This window comes from Zea mays, chromosome 1 (assembly GCF_902167145.1).
Source record: "Zea mays cultivar B73 chromosome 1, Zm-B73-REFERENCE-NAM-5.0, whole genome shotgun sequence".
NCBI lineage: Eukaryota > Viridiplantae > Streptophyta > Magnoliopsida > Poales > Poaceae > Zea > Zea mays.
Window position 1 is genome coordinate 76,879,888 of NC_050096.1, and position 17,158 is coordinate 76,897,045.

Sequence of the window (17,158 nt, forward strand, 5' to 3'; positions counted from 1 at the left end):
GCGCGCAGGGCACACGTTAGACACTAGTATATGACAAACCAGATTTCTTAACCTCTCCGTTGGACTATTATATACTGCATAGTTAACCACTGCCAACACCTCACTCAGTAGTGTCTAGATCAGTGCCACATTTTCAGGAAGATAAGAAAGATCTGTAGTATCCAGTTATATTAATGGAGGGATCATATTTTAGTGATACAACATATGTAAAGTTTTAATGATATGAAAGAGCAAGTTTATACCTAATCTGAACTTCTCCTGATTGTGAATGATAATTCAAGAAAATGTGCATGGTTGGCCTAATCTGAAGCCCTTGACAGGCCCATCCAAATAACCAATATAATGTGATTGCAAGGGAGAGCACCAGGTGGGTGGGGATCTGGTGGATGGATGTCAGGGGATCACCCAACCCTAGCGGGTGGGAAATGTGCATGATTGAGGCCTGATGGTCCCTTTGGCGCCAACGGAATGCCTGTCGAGGTTTGCCCCAATCCACGCCAATCAAGTCCTATCCAGACGAAGCCTGACCGGGGGTTGTTGTCAGTGCAAAGTGGCCACAGCTCCACAGGAATTGGTCTACACAAGTTGCAACATGCAAGTAGCGCGTACAGGGTACTTTGCCGAAGACAAAGAATAACACATTAGATGATTCATCCAGGTAGTACACATGTGAATAGATTCATGTTTATTTCACAATACAAGGGACAGAAGAACAAACGTATTCATCTTTATTTGATTCCTCGGGAACAGTTTGATATATACCTGATACTGAAAAGATGTCGCAGCCAGCGTTATCAAAGAAACTGACCAGTATAAACATCCAATCCAAGGTACATTCAAGGAACAATCTTGCAGGCCTTCATCTTGTCAATCCACTTGTTGAAGGACTTCACTGTGTCGCGGAAGCCGAGGAATCCGTGCTCCTTGCTCTTGTTCATGCTATCCAAAAGCTTCCAGTTGGCGCCATGCTCATAGACCACGACGTCGATAAGCCACCAATCGGCAACGTCGCGGAGGCGTGTCTCCACGAGCCCGTTCTCCCTGACAATCTCCGCCCACACCGCCTCTTTCCCGGCCATGGCCTCCGACACCTTGAACTGCTTCTCCTCGCCGTCGTACCCGGTCCACTCCAGCCCGAAACGAGCGGCGAGTACCGGCCACAGCGTCTTCCAGTTGTAAAGGTCTCCGTTGTTGCTGTTGAACGCCTGGTTCTTGGCCATGGGGTCGACGGCCGCCCAGATGTGCTGCTCGGCGATGAGGTCCGCGTCGGAGGCGTTGCTGAAGCTCTCCCAGGAGCCAAGGCACCCCGGCCAGCGCAGAGCGACCCCCTCCTTGCGGCAGATGGCGGCGTACACGCACAGGCTGCACACGACGTTGAAGAAGCTCCGCGGAGAGAAGCCGAGGATGAGGTTGGGGCGGTGCACGGACCAGCTCACGGCGCCGCCGCGCCGGGAGACTGCGGCGAAGAGGACGTCCTCTTGGTCGTAGTAGAAGTTTGGGCAGTCCAGGCGCGGCACGTCCTCGGTGTAGGGCGGGTCCGGAGTGGGGATCTTGCCAATGAGCTCGAACGGTCCCAGGTAGTGCTTGGTGCCCGTCTGGAGCGAGACGTGGGCGAGGGCGGGGCAGTTGGGGACGACGACGGAGAGGACGTTGCGGAGCATGGCGGAGTTGGCCTCCTGGTTCTCCGCCTCAGTGGCGCGCGGGGACCAGGCGACGTAGAAGACGTGCGTGATGTCGGTGAGCGGCGTGAGGGCCTCGGCGACGGCGGCGAAGTCGGTGAGATCGACGTGTATGTGTGTCAGCGAGGAGGATGACGGCAGGGACCAGGGCGGTGGTGGACGGCGGGAGAGCGCGTATACCTTCCATGGCCCGCCGGGGGTGTCCGACCGTGGGAGGATGTCCACGAGGGAGGCGCCTACTATGCCGGTGGAGCCAACGACGAGGGCCACGCTCTGGAAGGAATGCTCAGGCACGCCGGCGAGCTCATCTTTGCGCTCTCTGACTGCGCCGACAGACCGTGTCCACCACCAGCTCAAGCTCATTGCTGTACGCCGACCAAAAAACCTGCAGATTCAAGGGGAGCAGGAATTGCAGGTGCAGCGTGCAGGTCTAGAACATTTATTTATATATCCGGCTGCCTCTCTTGTCGACTTACTGTTTGCACATGGTCATATAAAACACTATTTTATACAATATATCTGTATACTATACGGTTTATATAAAACAAAGTTTAAAATAGCGGGTGTTAGTCTTTTTGAACCAAACACCAACGATCATTTGTCCCGCAGGGAAGAGACCTTGGGATCACTCTAGGGCCGGAGCGTGGACCATCCGCGCTAGGTCATTGGATCGTACGCGACTCTGCGCTGGGAGATCCGCTCTTTTCTGCAAGCATGCATAATGTTAGTGTGGAGGTAGCGATCGATCCGCGAGGGTGCGGAGGGCTTCGTGAATTTCCCGCAAACCCTAGATTTTGCCTCCCGGGATGTACCCCGTCAATAGGAAAGATCCTATATATAGTTGCGTTGGGATCTGCAGGCCACCCAAGACGCCTCTAACGACGTAGAACCAAAGGGAGGTGAATATTTAGGTCGAGAAATACTAAAACTAAGACTAAATTACTCCTACTCCCAATGCATAACGTAAAGTTTGTTTGATAGATCGGTTGTTGTGTGTTTCAATCGACCATACCCCTCTTCATATATATAATAGGGGGAGGTCTGGACCCATTCCTAGGCGATTTCTAATAGTTTTCCAGCGAGATTTGTTAGGATAATCACGCAAGGGATAAGGATTCTAGTCATAATTAATCTAATCGCGGATCATCCAGGCTATCACGCGGAACATTTGTAGTTCGGACCGTCCGAGCCACAAGACTGGACCAATCGGACATCTAGGTGCCAATCTTGTTCTCAACACATGCCCCTGCCTTTTAGTGGAGCTTAGCGAATCAAAAGCAATTGGTACAAGCTTTCTAATCAATAAAACTCGATGTGAGAACATCGATCTTCTCAACATCTTACCATACACTAGGATGTTATTGCTTTAGAAAACAACCATTTAATGCCTTATATAACTTCTCACCTTTCAATGTTTGCAGCATGTACGCATTACCAGATATTACATGTGTGACTCTGTAAGGCCTTCCACAACTTGGGGACGATTTGCCAAATTTTTGGACTCTGCTCCTTAATGGCAAGATTGTCTTTCAGATTAGATCTTCGACCTGGAATGACTTAGTCTTTACCTTCTTATTATAGGCTTTGTCAACTATAAGCTTGTCTTTCTCAATCTCTTTTAGATCCATCATCCTCTTGTCTATCACCTCATCAATATTGTACATCATCAAGCCATGATATTCAACGACAGATAGATCATTTTTCCTATCAAATCTGATAGCATTCATGCCCATACATAAGCTCAAAAGGAGAAACCTTAGTAGCACGATGTTTATATATTCTATGATCCCACAAGGCCTCAGACAAAAATTTAAGACAATGCCTAGGATGATCAGATATTTACTTTTTAATAATACTAATCAATGTCCTATTACTTAACTCGGCATGGCGAGTGGCCTGAGCATAATATAGAGATGAAATAAACAACTTAACCCTATTTGATTCATCAAACTCACGAACCTCTATGGACATAAAAGAAGTCCCTTGATCCGTAGTCAAAGTTTGGGAAATGCCAAATCTATGGATAATATGCTCAGTCACAAACTCAATCACCTCCTAGTGTGTCATATTCTTCAAGGCAACAACTTTGGTCCATTTGGTGAAATAGTTAGTAGCTGGTAATACAACCCTATGCTCCTTGGACGATAATGGATGAATTTCGCCCACAAAGTTCAAACTCTAGCCTCTAAAGGGGCAAGGCTTGATAATGAGATGTAATTCGGCAGCAGGAACCATTTATAAATAACCGATTTTTTACACACTTGACATCCTTTGTAGTACTTAAAACAATCAACAAACATACTAGGCCAATAAAACCCAGACCTTCTAAAAAGCCATTTCATTTTTGAAGCCAATTGGTGAGTACCATAAATGGCTTCACGTACTACTTCAGCCATGGCTAATACAGCACCATCAGAGTTCAAGCATCTAAGCATAACTTCGGTATGAGTTCTACGGTAAAGTTCATTATTTATGAGATCATATATACTTAAAAGATGTTTGTCGTCTTCGTCGGCCACGAGATGTGCTTCTGCCAGTAGTGCAGCAGGTATATTCAACAATTCCAGCCTAAAACAATCCCATCGCTCCTCTCACAATTCACTTATGTAGTTTCAGATCTCATGTCTTGCATGTGGTTTGCTACGAATTTCATCGAGCTCGCCAGATTTGTGCATGCTCGATCGATCTATTGCATATTCCTATACAGAGACATCCTCCGCGTCGAGTCGTCGGGCTATTCTCCACCGACGAGCATCCACCTAGTATGCCCTTCTTTCCATTCCTGGTGTGCGAACGGAGTACCACAAAACATAATGTGAGTTATTTGTATCCGGATTTGATGTCGGTTAGGTTTTATCATCTGACTCAGTTATATGTTTACACGCATTAAATTCAATTTGTTTTGAAAAAGAAATCATAGTAATCGAGAGCGGGTATATACACCCTACGCCCATTTCCTATACTGAATCCGCCCTTGTTGCATGTTTGCTTGATAGATATGAAATTTGGAGCCGTTAGTTTGTCGCCAGTATAGTGTTGTCATGTTGTGTTCATCTTAGCTTACAGCGGGGACCTTTATCCTCTCTACTATATCATAAAAATTTTCAAAACAACATGAGCAAAGTCGCACAACTCTATTCTTCAAGTATGTAATGCTTGCATCAGGTTGTGACTGGAAACTGCACCACAAGCATAACCAGAAAATAAAAAACCTAAATTCGACATATGACTTGGCAAGTTGACTTCCCTTGAGACTAATAAAGGTACAATGTGTAACTATTTACTATGTGAAGAGCCATCTACAGGTACAATTGTACAACTAACAATTGTTTTCGTTGAAAATTTAGTTCTCCTTTCTATGATTTCATTATAGCTTTCATTTTCTCTCCTACACTCTTCAAATAGAAGTATCGACTTGCAAAATATATTCCTGAGCCTAAAGAAGGTAAGCTAAAATGATAGTTTTCTAGATGTTTCTGCTGCCAGTGCTAGGTGGCAAACAATTTCTTGAAAGTAACCAACCTATGTTCTTGTTCCGGATAGGAGAAACCTCTGATGAAATGGCATAATATGCTAACTCCCTCCACACATAGACGCCCGCGCACGCCAAATGAGTTGGTTTGATCTTTTCATTCTTTGCACCAATTTATCTAATGCATAGATTCCTTTCAGATACTTAAATATAGATGGATAAGAAGGGTTGGAGATATCACAACCAGGTCTTGACTCTACCCTTGCTGAAATTCATCACCTGATAACTGTTCATAAAAAATAGGGATATTTCATAAGGTAAGTTCATGTAGTGCACCTTTTATTTTGGATATTTTTGTTATGTCATAACAAAATGAAACATGATGTGTATTTTGATAGAAGAGTTAGCCGAGCTAACAAACAGTGTTCAAGAGATGGATCACTTTGTTTTGGGTATATTTTCTTTCTTGACCCCTTTCGCTATAATAGATTTTTTGCTGATTAGATCTACATTTTTACTACATAATAGATTTTCAATAGAGTTGCCTTTTCACTGCAGGAAAAAATGTCGGCCAGAAATCGACGTTCTTACTCTAATAGGCTGATGTTCTTAGGTTAAGAACATCGGCTTACCGACGTACTTAACCGACATACCGTATTTGATGTACTTAACCGAATAAGAACGTCAGGACTGACATCTTACTGCATTAAGTATGTCGGTTCCAGATGACCAACGTTCTTAACTATGAGCCATGTGACAGGGTGCCGGGGCTCGGTGGGCATGCCACATGGTCGTATGAACATCGACCTTTCTTACTAAATTAAGTACATCGGCCGAGGGGGTCGACGTTCTTAAATGGCCACCCAACAATCCGTGGACGTTGCCGCGTGTCTTTAAGAACATTGGCTAGCCGACGTTCTTAGCTGACGTGGACATAAGAATGTCAGCTAGTCACGTCCTTAATTTTTTAAATATAAACTGTGTTCTGGCTCCCTCCCCGGATGGGAAGCCTCGAGAACAGGATTTATATTTCAGAACCCGCATACCGTACGTCTACAAGCAAACAAATTATCAATTGTGCATTTAGATTTATTTGAAAAAACTGACAAATAACTAAATTGAAGTCGTGTTATTACCTGTTGATGCATCCACATATACATATGTTGTGATTGCATCATTTGCATTTGTTGTCGCATTTGTTGCATCTCCTGCCACATTTGTTGCATCTCCTCCTCCTGTGCAGGTGATCGTCGAGGTCGATTGGTCCCAACAATGGAAGATGACTACCTACTATAACTTCGACGGTCCACAACGTCGTCGCTGATAGGAAACCTGCATAGAGTGTTATAATATATACAAGAAGGTAGAATCGCAATTATTGAAATAAAATGAATCGACAATACAAAGTACCTCCCATGTTGCACACTTCCACCAGCCGCATAAGCTGTCGCCATGTCAAAGTCAGCTGTCATCCAGTGGACGTCGGGTCCATGTTTCTCTTGCATGGTTTCAATATAGCAACCCTGCAAAACATTGATTTTGAATCAAAAATGCAAAATGAGAGTTTCTTCTGTCTCACCCAGGTTATAGGGGTCCAAAACTCGGGCGCGAATCATCACCAAGTGTGCTAGGATCAAGTCTCACACATATGATGACTAATGGTACAGAAACGAATGTCACATCATTAATATATAACGGAGTTCTGTATAAAATAGTTAAATAATTACATCATGCGAAGACAACGATCCAACAACACAAAGTTGACTGAGAGACGATGGCCTAGACCACTCACGAACTCATCACATCATCCTTCATGCGCCTCATTCTGTGGTACCTATTCTTGACCTGGGGGATGTGAGTACAATAAGGGTGAGCTCACATACGTTCATCGTTCAACAAGTTGTGGTGAATAATATTGTCGGCGTTTCGAGACCGGGGGGTCCCTGGGCCGACGAGTGAGTGTCGCCGCGTGCCCCAGCCCAGATGGGTCGAGCGCGAGGGCGAGCGCGAAGGGGGGAGAGCGAGGCGGCCGGAGACCGGCGTGAGAGAGGTGGGAATCCCGCGGCCTTCGTGTTCGTCCCGCGCCCAGGTCGGGTGCGCTTGCAGTAGGGGGTTACAAGCGTCCACGCGGGAGAGGGAGCGAGCGGCTCCTAAGCGAGCGCCTGTCTCGTCCTCGTCCCCGCGCGGCCAACCCCCTCTAAGAGGGCCCTGGTCCTTCCTTTTATAAGCGTAAGGAGAGGATCCAGGTGTACAATGGGGGGTGTAGCAGAGTGCTACGTGTCTAGCGGGGGAGAGCTAGCGCCCTAAGTACATGCCGTCGTGGCAGCCGGAGAGATTTTGGCACCCAGCTGGTGTGATGTCGTGGCCGTCGGAGGAGCGATGGAGCCTGGCGGAGGGACAGCTGTCAGAGCGGTTGGGTCCTTGTTGACGTCCTCTTGCTTCCGTAAGGGGGCTGAGAGTCGCCGTCGTCACAGAGCATGCGGGGCGCCATCATTGCCTATCTGGCGGAGCTAGCCAGATGGGTCGCCGGTCTGGTTCCCTGCGGCCCGAGTCAGCTCGGGGTAGGGTGATGATGGCGCCTCCTGTTGACGTGGCTGGCCTGCGCCCTAGGTTGGGCGATGTGGAGGCTCCTCCGCAGCCGAGGTCGAGTCTGTCTTCCATGGCCGAGGCCGAGTCCGAGCCCCTGGGTCGGGCGAGGCGCAGGTCGTCGGCTGAGGCCAGGGCGGAGTCCGAGCCCTGGGGTCGGGCGAAGCGGAGTTCGTCGTCTTCTGGGACTTAGCCCGAGTCTGAGCCCTGGGTCGGGCGGAGCGGAGTTCGCCGTCTTCCGGGACTTAGCCCGAGTCCGAGCCCTGGGTCGGGCGGAGCGAAGTTCGTCGTCTTCCAGGACTTAGCCCGAGTCCGAGCCCTGGGTCGGGCGGAGCGGAGTTCGCCGTCTTCCGGGACTTAGCCCGAGTCCGAGCCCTGGGTCGGGCGGAGCGGAGTTCGCCGTCTTCCGGGACTTAGCCCAAGTCCGAGCCCTGGGTCGGGCGGAGTGGAGTTCGCCGTCTTCCGGGGCTGAGCCCGAGTCCGGGCCCTGGCTCGGGCGAAGCGGAGCTTCCTATGGTGCCTTCGGCAGGGCCTGACTGCCTGTCAGCCTCACTCTGTCAAATGGCACCGCAGTCGGAGTGGCGCAGGCGGCGCTGTCCTTCTGTCAGGCCGGTCAGTGGAGCGGCGAAGTGACGACGGTCACTTCGGCTCTGCCGGGGGGCGCGCGTCAGGATAAAGGTGTCAGGCCACCTTTGCATTAAATGCTCCTGCGACTTGGTCGGTCGGTGCGGCGATTTAGTCAGGGTTGCTTCTTAGCGAAGGCAGGGCCTCGGGCGAGCCGGAAATATGTTCGCCGTTGGAGGGGGGCCTCGGGCGAGACGGAAATCCTCCGGGGTCGGCTGCCCTTGTCCGAGGCTAGGCTCGGGCGAGGCGTGATCGAGTCGCTCGAATGGACTGATCCCTGACTTAATCGCACCCATTAGGCCTTTGCAGCTTTATGCTGATGGGGGTTACCAGCTGAGAATTAGGAGTCTTGAGGGTACCCCTAATTATGGTCCCCGACAAATATGCATGAACTCACCAAAGGTGGGAGCTCATGTGAAGTGTAAGGCTTACTAAAGGAGATGGTTAAAGTTGAGCATTGTTTTTAGAGTTGGTCAAAATTTTATTAGCAGTTACTAAGTATAAGTAAATACCAACCCAAATAAGTAAGAGATCAGAATTAATAACAACATCCATAATGCAATGCATATGACAAATTAATTTTAGTTCCATAAATTACTCATGTGATGGTCCAAGCTGCTCATGACCGCGAGCACAATTGATATATCAGTTTTACACTCTGTAGAGGTTGCATATCTTTACCCACAAGTCATGTTACCCAGTTGCCAAGGGATCACGACTTCTCATTCATCTCTACTAAGGAGACAAGGCAGGGTACCACTACGAGGCCTTTACAAGGTTCCACTAGCTTCCGAAAACCCGCTACAGTTTCTGAGAATGGCAATATAGGAATCCCTAGTCCGAAGAGCCATCACAGCATGATCGACCCAAGAACCTCCCTATACGCAGCTCCTCTACCGCCCTTGCCCCTTTCAGGTAAGGTAGTCTTTCACTATCTTTCCTAATTAGTCAGTCAAGGGTGTCCCATACCACCCTTATGGTAGCACTGTTTTCCCGGGTGGTCACTCCATGTTCCAATTAACACGATGATCTTGTCATGAACAATAATTAAAACAACAGTATAACTAGAACATGATCATAATATAATATTAATTTCCCAAAACCAGGTAGAGCAATAGCAAATCTACCCAATAGTTATTTTGTTTGCAAGGTGTGGGATAAACAATGCTAGGGAAACTTGTTAGGTCCCATCAAATTAACCTGAGCATGTCACAGTGATTAACATGAATATTATTGGGTAAAGAAAAGTGATCAAGGGCACAACTTGTGTGAGACTCAAGATTCCCAGGTACCAGCTTGGTCTTCAAGATTCTCGTAACCTCGCTGCTAATAATAGCAATACAAACAAACATGGTATAGGCAAAATTACCATCACACCAAACATAAGAACAAACTGCATAATAATGGTCTACGCATCGCGACGAGATCCTAGGTTCGAGAACCGCTGAAATCGGAGCTGAAACGAAGAATTTATGGATAAAACGATATTTTAGGCGCAATAAATCTAATATATGTGATCCAACAGATATTGTATTTAAATTAGGATGGTATTAAATTAACATATTTGAGTTGATATTAATCATTAACAATTATTTATAAAATGCATAGGTTAAAACTATAAATTAGATTAACTAGATTATCTAGCTAATTAACATTAATTAAACAAGTAATTAATTAATTAAACCATGTGGTATAATTAAAATAATGTTATTACTACGTACGCAAAAATTAATATGAACCTAACACAACTTGAACAGATTAAAACAAATTCTTTGACCTACAAGATATCACATTTTTAATAAATTAGTAGTGCTGCACAGAAATAGATGACATGACACAATCTGATTGGTTAGTTAAATTTGTTAAAGGTGGGAAAGATTTGTTTACAAAGACATGACCTAACTATTGCCAACTTATCATGATTGTACCTATTGTTAAATTTGTGTTGTATAGCAGTCTTGCATGTGAAAAGGTATGTGGTGGTGGTTATCTATTAGGTGGGAAGCGGCAAACCTATCATACGGGAAAGACAACGATACAAGCTAGGGAGTCCTCACCACGTTAGATACAGTAGATCACTTCGGCCACGACGGCAACTAGCTCCTTCTTCGACGAGCATCGGGCCGGAGCGGCTTCTCGGGCCTGGATAGATTACGGCGGCAACTTCTCTCATCTATTTGTTGATGGTTGTTTCTAGGCTGTGTTGGGGGCCTTCTCCTTCCGAAGGTCCTCAAAAACATAATTAACCACTTGTTTTCAGCATACCTATTATAGGAAGTTTCGTCTACAGGATATAAGACTCTTGTAACGAAGACACACACGATGAAGACAGATCCAAAGAAGATAAGAGTAAACGCCGAAGCTATCACCAAACGTAAAAGCTTCGGCTCGCAACGAAGCGGAGGAATAATAATGATGACCGAGGGAGGAAAACACTACTTAGTCCTTTATAACTTGAATTATGGTCATGTGTAAACATTAAGGATATAAATGTACTTTTACTCGGGTTGCGTCCCGTGCCTATAAATAGATGAACAGTAGCACCGTACTGTTCACGCTGGATTGTATTCACTCTCTTGCATCCTTACCTTCGAGCAAGTTGAAGGTATCAATGTAATATTAGCATTGTTGTTTTTCATATATATTTTATGGAATGCAAGAATAAATGAATTATTAAAATATAATTATCATACTTATTCTTTCGCACTTCTATTTCTATATTGATATGATGAAGGTATCTCCTTCTTGACCTTCGTCTGAAAAGCATTATACCCTCAAGGAAATAATGCTTTGAAGGACAAAGGTCCTTAATGATTAACAATTGTGTTGCTTTGTTCTTGACTCACAACATTTGAGAACAAGTGACCAACATTGGCGCCCACCTCTGGTGAACTCACTTCCACAACCTTCGGCAAGCATTCACCTTCGACATGCCGCCGAAGAAGGCAACGGTGCCAGGGGCTGCCCTACAGCCGCTGGACACAAATCAGGACGCACTCTCCCTATGAGAGACTAGGAGCCAAAAGAGAGGCCACCAGCCCGACTCTTTAGGAGGAGCAGCTTGGCTAGGAGATCAAGGATTTAGAAGCAATCCATCAGCAAGTACAAAGGAAAAAGGAGAAAATGCTCCGGCTGGCTGATCTTTAGAAGAAGATTGACGAAGCAGTTGAGGAGATGTGTCATCTTACTCAAGATGACCAGGACGAAAAGCATCAGCACAGGGAGCTTCGTCAAGAAAGCCCATTCAACGAAGACGAATGGTACAACGACTTTCATCATGGTAACTTTACTTTCGGTGATGCTTCTCCTCTGGCAACAGAATTGCAGGCTACCCCGTGGCCACAGTCCTACAAGCCACCTCAGTTACCCATGTACGATGGGCATTCGGATCCAAAGCAATTTCTAATGAGCTACGAGGCAACAATATCCTCTTATGGGGGCAACATTGCTGTCATTTCAAAGTCCTTCATCATGGCAATCAGAAGCGTGGCCCAGACATGGTATTCCTCCCTTCGGCCAGGGACAATCACATCATGGCAAAAGCTGAAGGACATGCTAGTCACCAGCTTTCAAGGTTTTCAGATGAAGCCGGTCACTGCTCAGGCCCTATTTCAATGCACGCAAGACCATGAGGAGTACCTACAGGCGTACGTCCTAAGGTTCCTGTGTTTGAGAGCTCAAGAATCTACAGTGCCCAATGAAATTGTTATTGAGGCCATGATCAAGGGGCTTCGGTCAGGACCTAGAACCCAATATTTTGCAAGGAAGCCACCCAGACCTTGGAAAAACTCCTTCAGAAGATGGATGAATACATCCAGGCTGATAATGATTTCCGCCAAAGAAGGGAGGAAGCATACATGTTTTCTGAAATGACTAGGGGCTTTGGAGGAAGACTTCATCCCAGGCACATCAGGTCAATCCATAATTCCAATGCCAATGAAGAAAGGGCCAACAATGCTCAAAGCAGTCATCATAGCTCACAGTCTTCGGGTATGCAACAAACTTCTTATAGACCACCAGCTCCAAGAGGCAGAGGAGGAAGAAGCTTCAGTGGAGGAAGGTTCGGTAATCAACCCAGGAAGTTGTTCTTCCTTTTCTATGGCGAGGACAAGGGTCACACAACGAGGACGTGCCAGGTCATGATCCAAAAGCAAAAGGAAATTGATGAGGTCGAGGCACGACAGAATCAGCCGAAGCAGGTCCTCCACACTGCTTCGTGCTACTCTCCATACATCCCAGAATACGTAGGCAACCAAAAGCCTACGACTTCTGTAGCTTCAGCAAGTCACTCTCAAGCTTCTTGGGCTCAATTACCACCGCCCCCACCACTGGCACCTGCCCCAAATCATGATCAGCAGCCAGAAGGGCACCTTCGGCCTCAACAACAACGTTATCTTCGGGAGCAGTCTGAAGCTCGCACAGTTAATAGCATTGTGCCCGAATCCAGGCATATCTACTGAAGATGACACAATGTTTTGGCCAAAACAAAGCTCTGATTTTTTCCATTCCTACTCTTTTTTGCTTTTACATTTCTGTCGCAAAATACAATACAGGAAGGTTTAACCTTCAACTCGATGTAATAAACCTGTGGTTACACCATCGAGTGTGACAAAACCAAGTTCTGAAGCTCCAAATACGTTCCTAAGGGAGTGCAGAGTGAGTTCCGAAGCTCAAAAGACGTTCCTAAGGGAGCGTAGAGTAAGTTCCGAAGCTCCAAAGACGTTCCTAAGGGAGCACAAAGTAAGTTCCGAAGCTCATAAGTCGTTCCTAAGGGAATGCAGAGCTAAGATGCCACCTAAATCAAAGGTGAAGAATCTCCAAAGTCGTTCCTAAGGGAATGCAGAGCTTAAATGCCACCTAAGTAATAGGTGAAGAAGCTCCAAAGTCGTTCCTAAGGGGATGCAGAGCTTAGCTCCAAAGTCGTTACTAAGGGGATGCAGAGCTGAAATACCACCTAAGTAAAAGGTGAAGAGACTCCAAAGTCATTCCTAAGGGGATGCAAAGTCTAGGTGTGTATTCGCGTGGGTTTTTACCTTCGGCATAAACATCATTTTGCATCATACCATCATATCATATCGCATAGCATTGCATCATACATCATTTTGCATCAGCAAAAAGCCGTGGAGAAGAAGGGAATTTGCTCCTTCGAAAATACTTATCGGATCATGAAAGAATGTGTTGTAGCACAACATAAGCCTTCGACAGATATATTGTACTACACGAAGCTAACCTTCATCAATAGTGGCATAAGAAAAATTCTCTTTGCGAAGCATGAAAAGAAGGGAAGGTGTTTTTTTGCCAAAGGCTCAAAAACTGTACGTACGTAGATTTTATGCAACACAAAGAGATATATTACATTAATGTACATACAAATACTTGATGTTTGTTTCTTACACAAGGTGACAGCCATACACAAGCATTACATTTTCAAACATACAAAAATTTAATCTTCCTTTAGCACTTTTTCAGCAGCTTCGTGTAATAGTCTGTCGACAACTTCGTCAACGACTTCGTTAGTAACCTTCATTATATCCAAAGCTTCTTTAATAGCCGGGTCGGCTTCGGGTTTTACGGCTCTGGTGGTGGTGAAAGGCCGGCTGCAACAAAGAATAAGTTGGTGAATTTCGAAGCTAGAAACGAACAACGAAGCAAAACTTTAAATAGAAGTACATATAATCATGGCGCGTTCAACAGCTTCTTCAGCTCGTTTAGCCTCCTCTCGGGCGTCGTGAGATTCTTTCTCATTATTTTTAATGGCTTCATCAGCCATCTCACAACCGCCTTTCATCCAAACATCAGAGTAAAACCTCCTGCCTAGCAAAGAGGCTTCGGCCGAGGGGTCCTTTGTGTCATCTGCTGAGAAAATAGATTTTGGCTGGGCTGCGACCTTAAAATGCTCATAACCGGCTTTCTCCAAAATTTCCGCGACCCCTCGTGCACCGGCGAAAGCACAGAAATCCCCACGATCGCTGAGTATATCATCAAAAGCTCAGCCTCTTCGCCAATCCACTGGATAACCCCTTCGGGATCACCGCGAATAAATTTATGTTCCGAAGAGTATGCTCCCACCTTTGCAAATCTATTTTTCAGCTTCCTCGCGCACTCCAAGGAAGTTTCGTAGCATCTCTCCTTGGAATCTCGAAGCTCTTCAACTTTGTTTTGCACCCTTGATCTTTCCACTTCACTTATTTTCTGCTTCGCCTTTGCAACTTCGAGATTTTCATTCATTTATGCAAGCTTCTTCTTCAAACCTTCGACTTCAGCTTTGTGGGCTTCGGTTTGATCACTAAGCTTGACTTCGCTAGCTTTCAGTCTATCCACTAAGGAAAATAATATTTTATCTTTCTCAAGAGCTTCATTCCTTAGTGTGATGACCTCTAACTGCAGATTTCCAAGAGCTATCAGGCAGCTCTCGTCGTCTGCTTCCTTTTGAGCTCTTAAGGCTTTACTTAGAATTAAGTCCTAGTGACAAAAATATATGTGAGAACATAACGGTAGCAAGAAAACTTACGAACATAGTTTATTTTACAACAAAAGTATATATACCTTCAAGCTATTATAAGCAAGGCTATTTGCAAGATCATCCTTTGACATTGCAGATAGGCCGAGCTCAAGCTTTGGGAATCCCATGTTCCTCATCATTTCTCGGCAAACAGATATCTCTTTATTTTCCGGTAGGAAATAGAGAAAATCATCTTCATCATTTCCGCTGTATACCAAGGATCCTTGTGGATACTTCAGATCCCTGGCATATTGTCTAGCTTCGACAATCTGCTCTTCCGACAATTGCTTCCCTGAAGCATGTCGCACAATAAACTCTAGCTCTTCGGCAGTTGCTTCGGGAGCAAGAGATTTAAATTTCTCAGGCACACTTTCTTTTTCCAAGGGTAGAGGAGTAGCCCCAGAAGGATATGCTTCGGCGGAAATTGAGGGTCCAAATTCAGAAGAAGCCTGCGCCATGCCAGCTTCGTCAGATTTCTTTAAGGCTTCGCCCTCTGTATCAGGCGCTGAAGCAGGAGTTGGTAATTTCACAGATTCCATGACAGCGTCTAGTACGCTGGCCATTCTCCTCCTCCTCGGAGTTGCTGCAGGAATCTTTGATGCCTTCGGCAGCTCCGTCTCTCGCAACAGACTCAGAGCCTTCGGTTGCTCTACCGCTTTCTTCAGTTCTGGCCCTTCGACCAGTTCTGTCCTAATTTCGACAGGAGCGGAGCGACTTAGCTCAGATACGGAAGAAGACCCCTCAATAGGTCTTGGCACTTTGGCCATTTCAATGCGCTTGGGGCGATGTGTCAAAACCTTAACTTTCTTTGACCTCGGCGTGCTAGAAGTTGCCGAAGTAGCAGCCTTTCTTTTCTTCCCTTGCTTTCGTGAAGGATAACAGTAATCTGGGTATACAAACCCGATGACATCAAATACTCTATTCAGCCTCTTTTTGCCTCGAGCCCCGAAGGCCGTTGCCATAGCATCATCTTCAGCCTTCGAGTAGGCACCAAGCAATTCATCACTAGTTGCTTCAATGGCATCTAGCCAGTCATCATTTGGCTCATCAAACTGGCTCATGTACCTGAAGGTATACTTCAGGTAAACTAAACTGCCTTGGCTGGACCCAGCAGCAGCCTCCTTCGGCATCTCCCACCCATTTGCAAGTGGCCACACTCTATAAGCAATGTGCTCCTGGATTAAGTCCCTTGTACCTATGTAAGTACATACTGTATTGAACGCCATCTGACATGCTTGTATATCATTCCCAAGGGCAGTGGAGGGCCTCCTAATTCCGAAGCGAGACCATATAGGACACTGAATAATCCCCTTAATACCCTCCCTTTCAGCAGGTCATTCTTCACGTAGAACCACTCCTGCATCCAGGTCCCCGGCCATCTCTTCCGAAATGTCGGAACTAGGTAGCTCACCTCAGAGCGAGGCACGAAGCTGTAACAACTGAAGTATGATATTGCTCCTTTCCGGTAGCCTTCGTCTCATAAGACAGCTCATGAATGTTACAGAAACATTTTGCACTTGGTTCTAGTCCCTGACTCCTCATGGCCCATATAAACATCCCCACCTTAATGACAACTTCGGGAGTAAGTTGATGAAGGTAAATTTTGAAGGTCTTCAGGACTTCGACTAACAATTTATCCAAAGGGAACCGAAGCCCTGCCTTCATGAAGCTTCTATAAACTACTACTTCGTCAGCTTCGGGTAGAGGAACATTATTTTCCCCTCCAGCCCTCATAATTGAGATATCACGGAAGTACCTTCCCCTCATTGCATCAATTTGCCCTTGCTTGATAGTTGATTTCCCGAAGACAACATGACTTGGTCTCCAGGGCCGATCTTCGGCATCATCATTCCCGCTTTCTACATCAAAACTTTCACTATCACTAGAACCCTTAGATATCCCAGCTAACATCTCATGTGCAATCTTCTCTTCGTTGGTTTTTTCCATAGCTTCATAAAACCCTGACAGCGCCGCATCACCAACCTTCTTCTCATCAGCCATTAGTCTATGGTTGTTGAAATGATGAAGCTTAAAATCCAATCAAACTCGACAAAGCAAGTAAGTTAAAAAAGACAAGCCCAATGCAAACATCTGAAATGGCACAAAAATGCTTACAATGCAAGCTCCTATTTATATGCCCAGAGCCCCATAAGTTGATGGGTCCCAAAGGTCAGTGACATTCACTATTCTAGCGAAGGGAAGGTGTTTTTTTGGACCTTCGGCTAAAGGTCTTCGTTCACGTCGTAGTTTAAATTTGGTACAAAGAAACAAATCAACACTGTGAGGGGCTACTGT

At 45.9% G+C, this 17,158-nt stretch overlaps 1 protein-coding gene across 1 annotated transcript; it reads right to left on the bottom strand.

Moving 5' to 3' along the window:
* Positions 1-646: 646 nt before the first annotated feature.
* LOC103636683 (3-oxo-Delta(4,5)-steroid 5-beta-reductase) lies at positions 647-2,107 on the bottom strand. The gene has a single exon (XM_008659038.2). It carries the CDS (start codon positions 2,040-2,042, stop codon positions 837-839), a length of 1,206 nt encoding a protein of 401 aa, XP_008657260.1. The 5' UTR covers positions 2,043-2,107; the 3' UTR covers positions 647-836.
* Between the last annotated feature and the right edge of the window lie 15,051 nt (positions 2,108-17,158).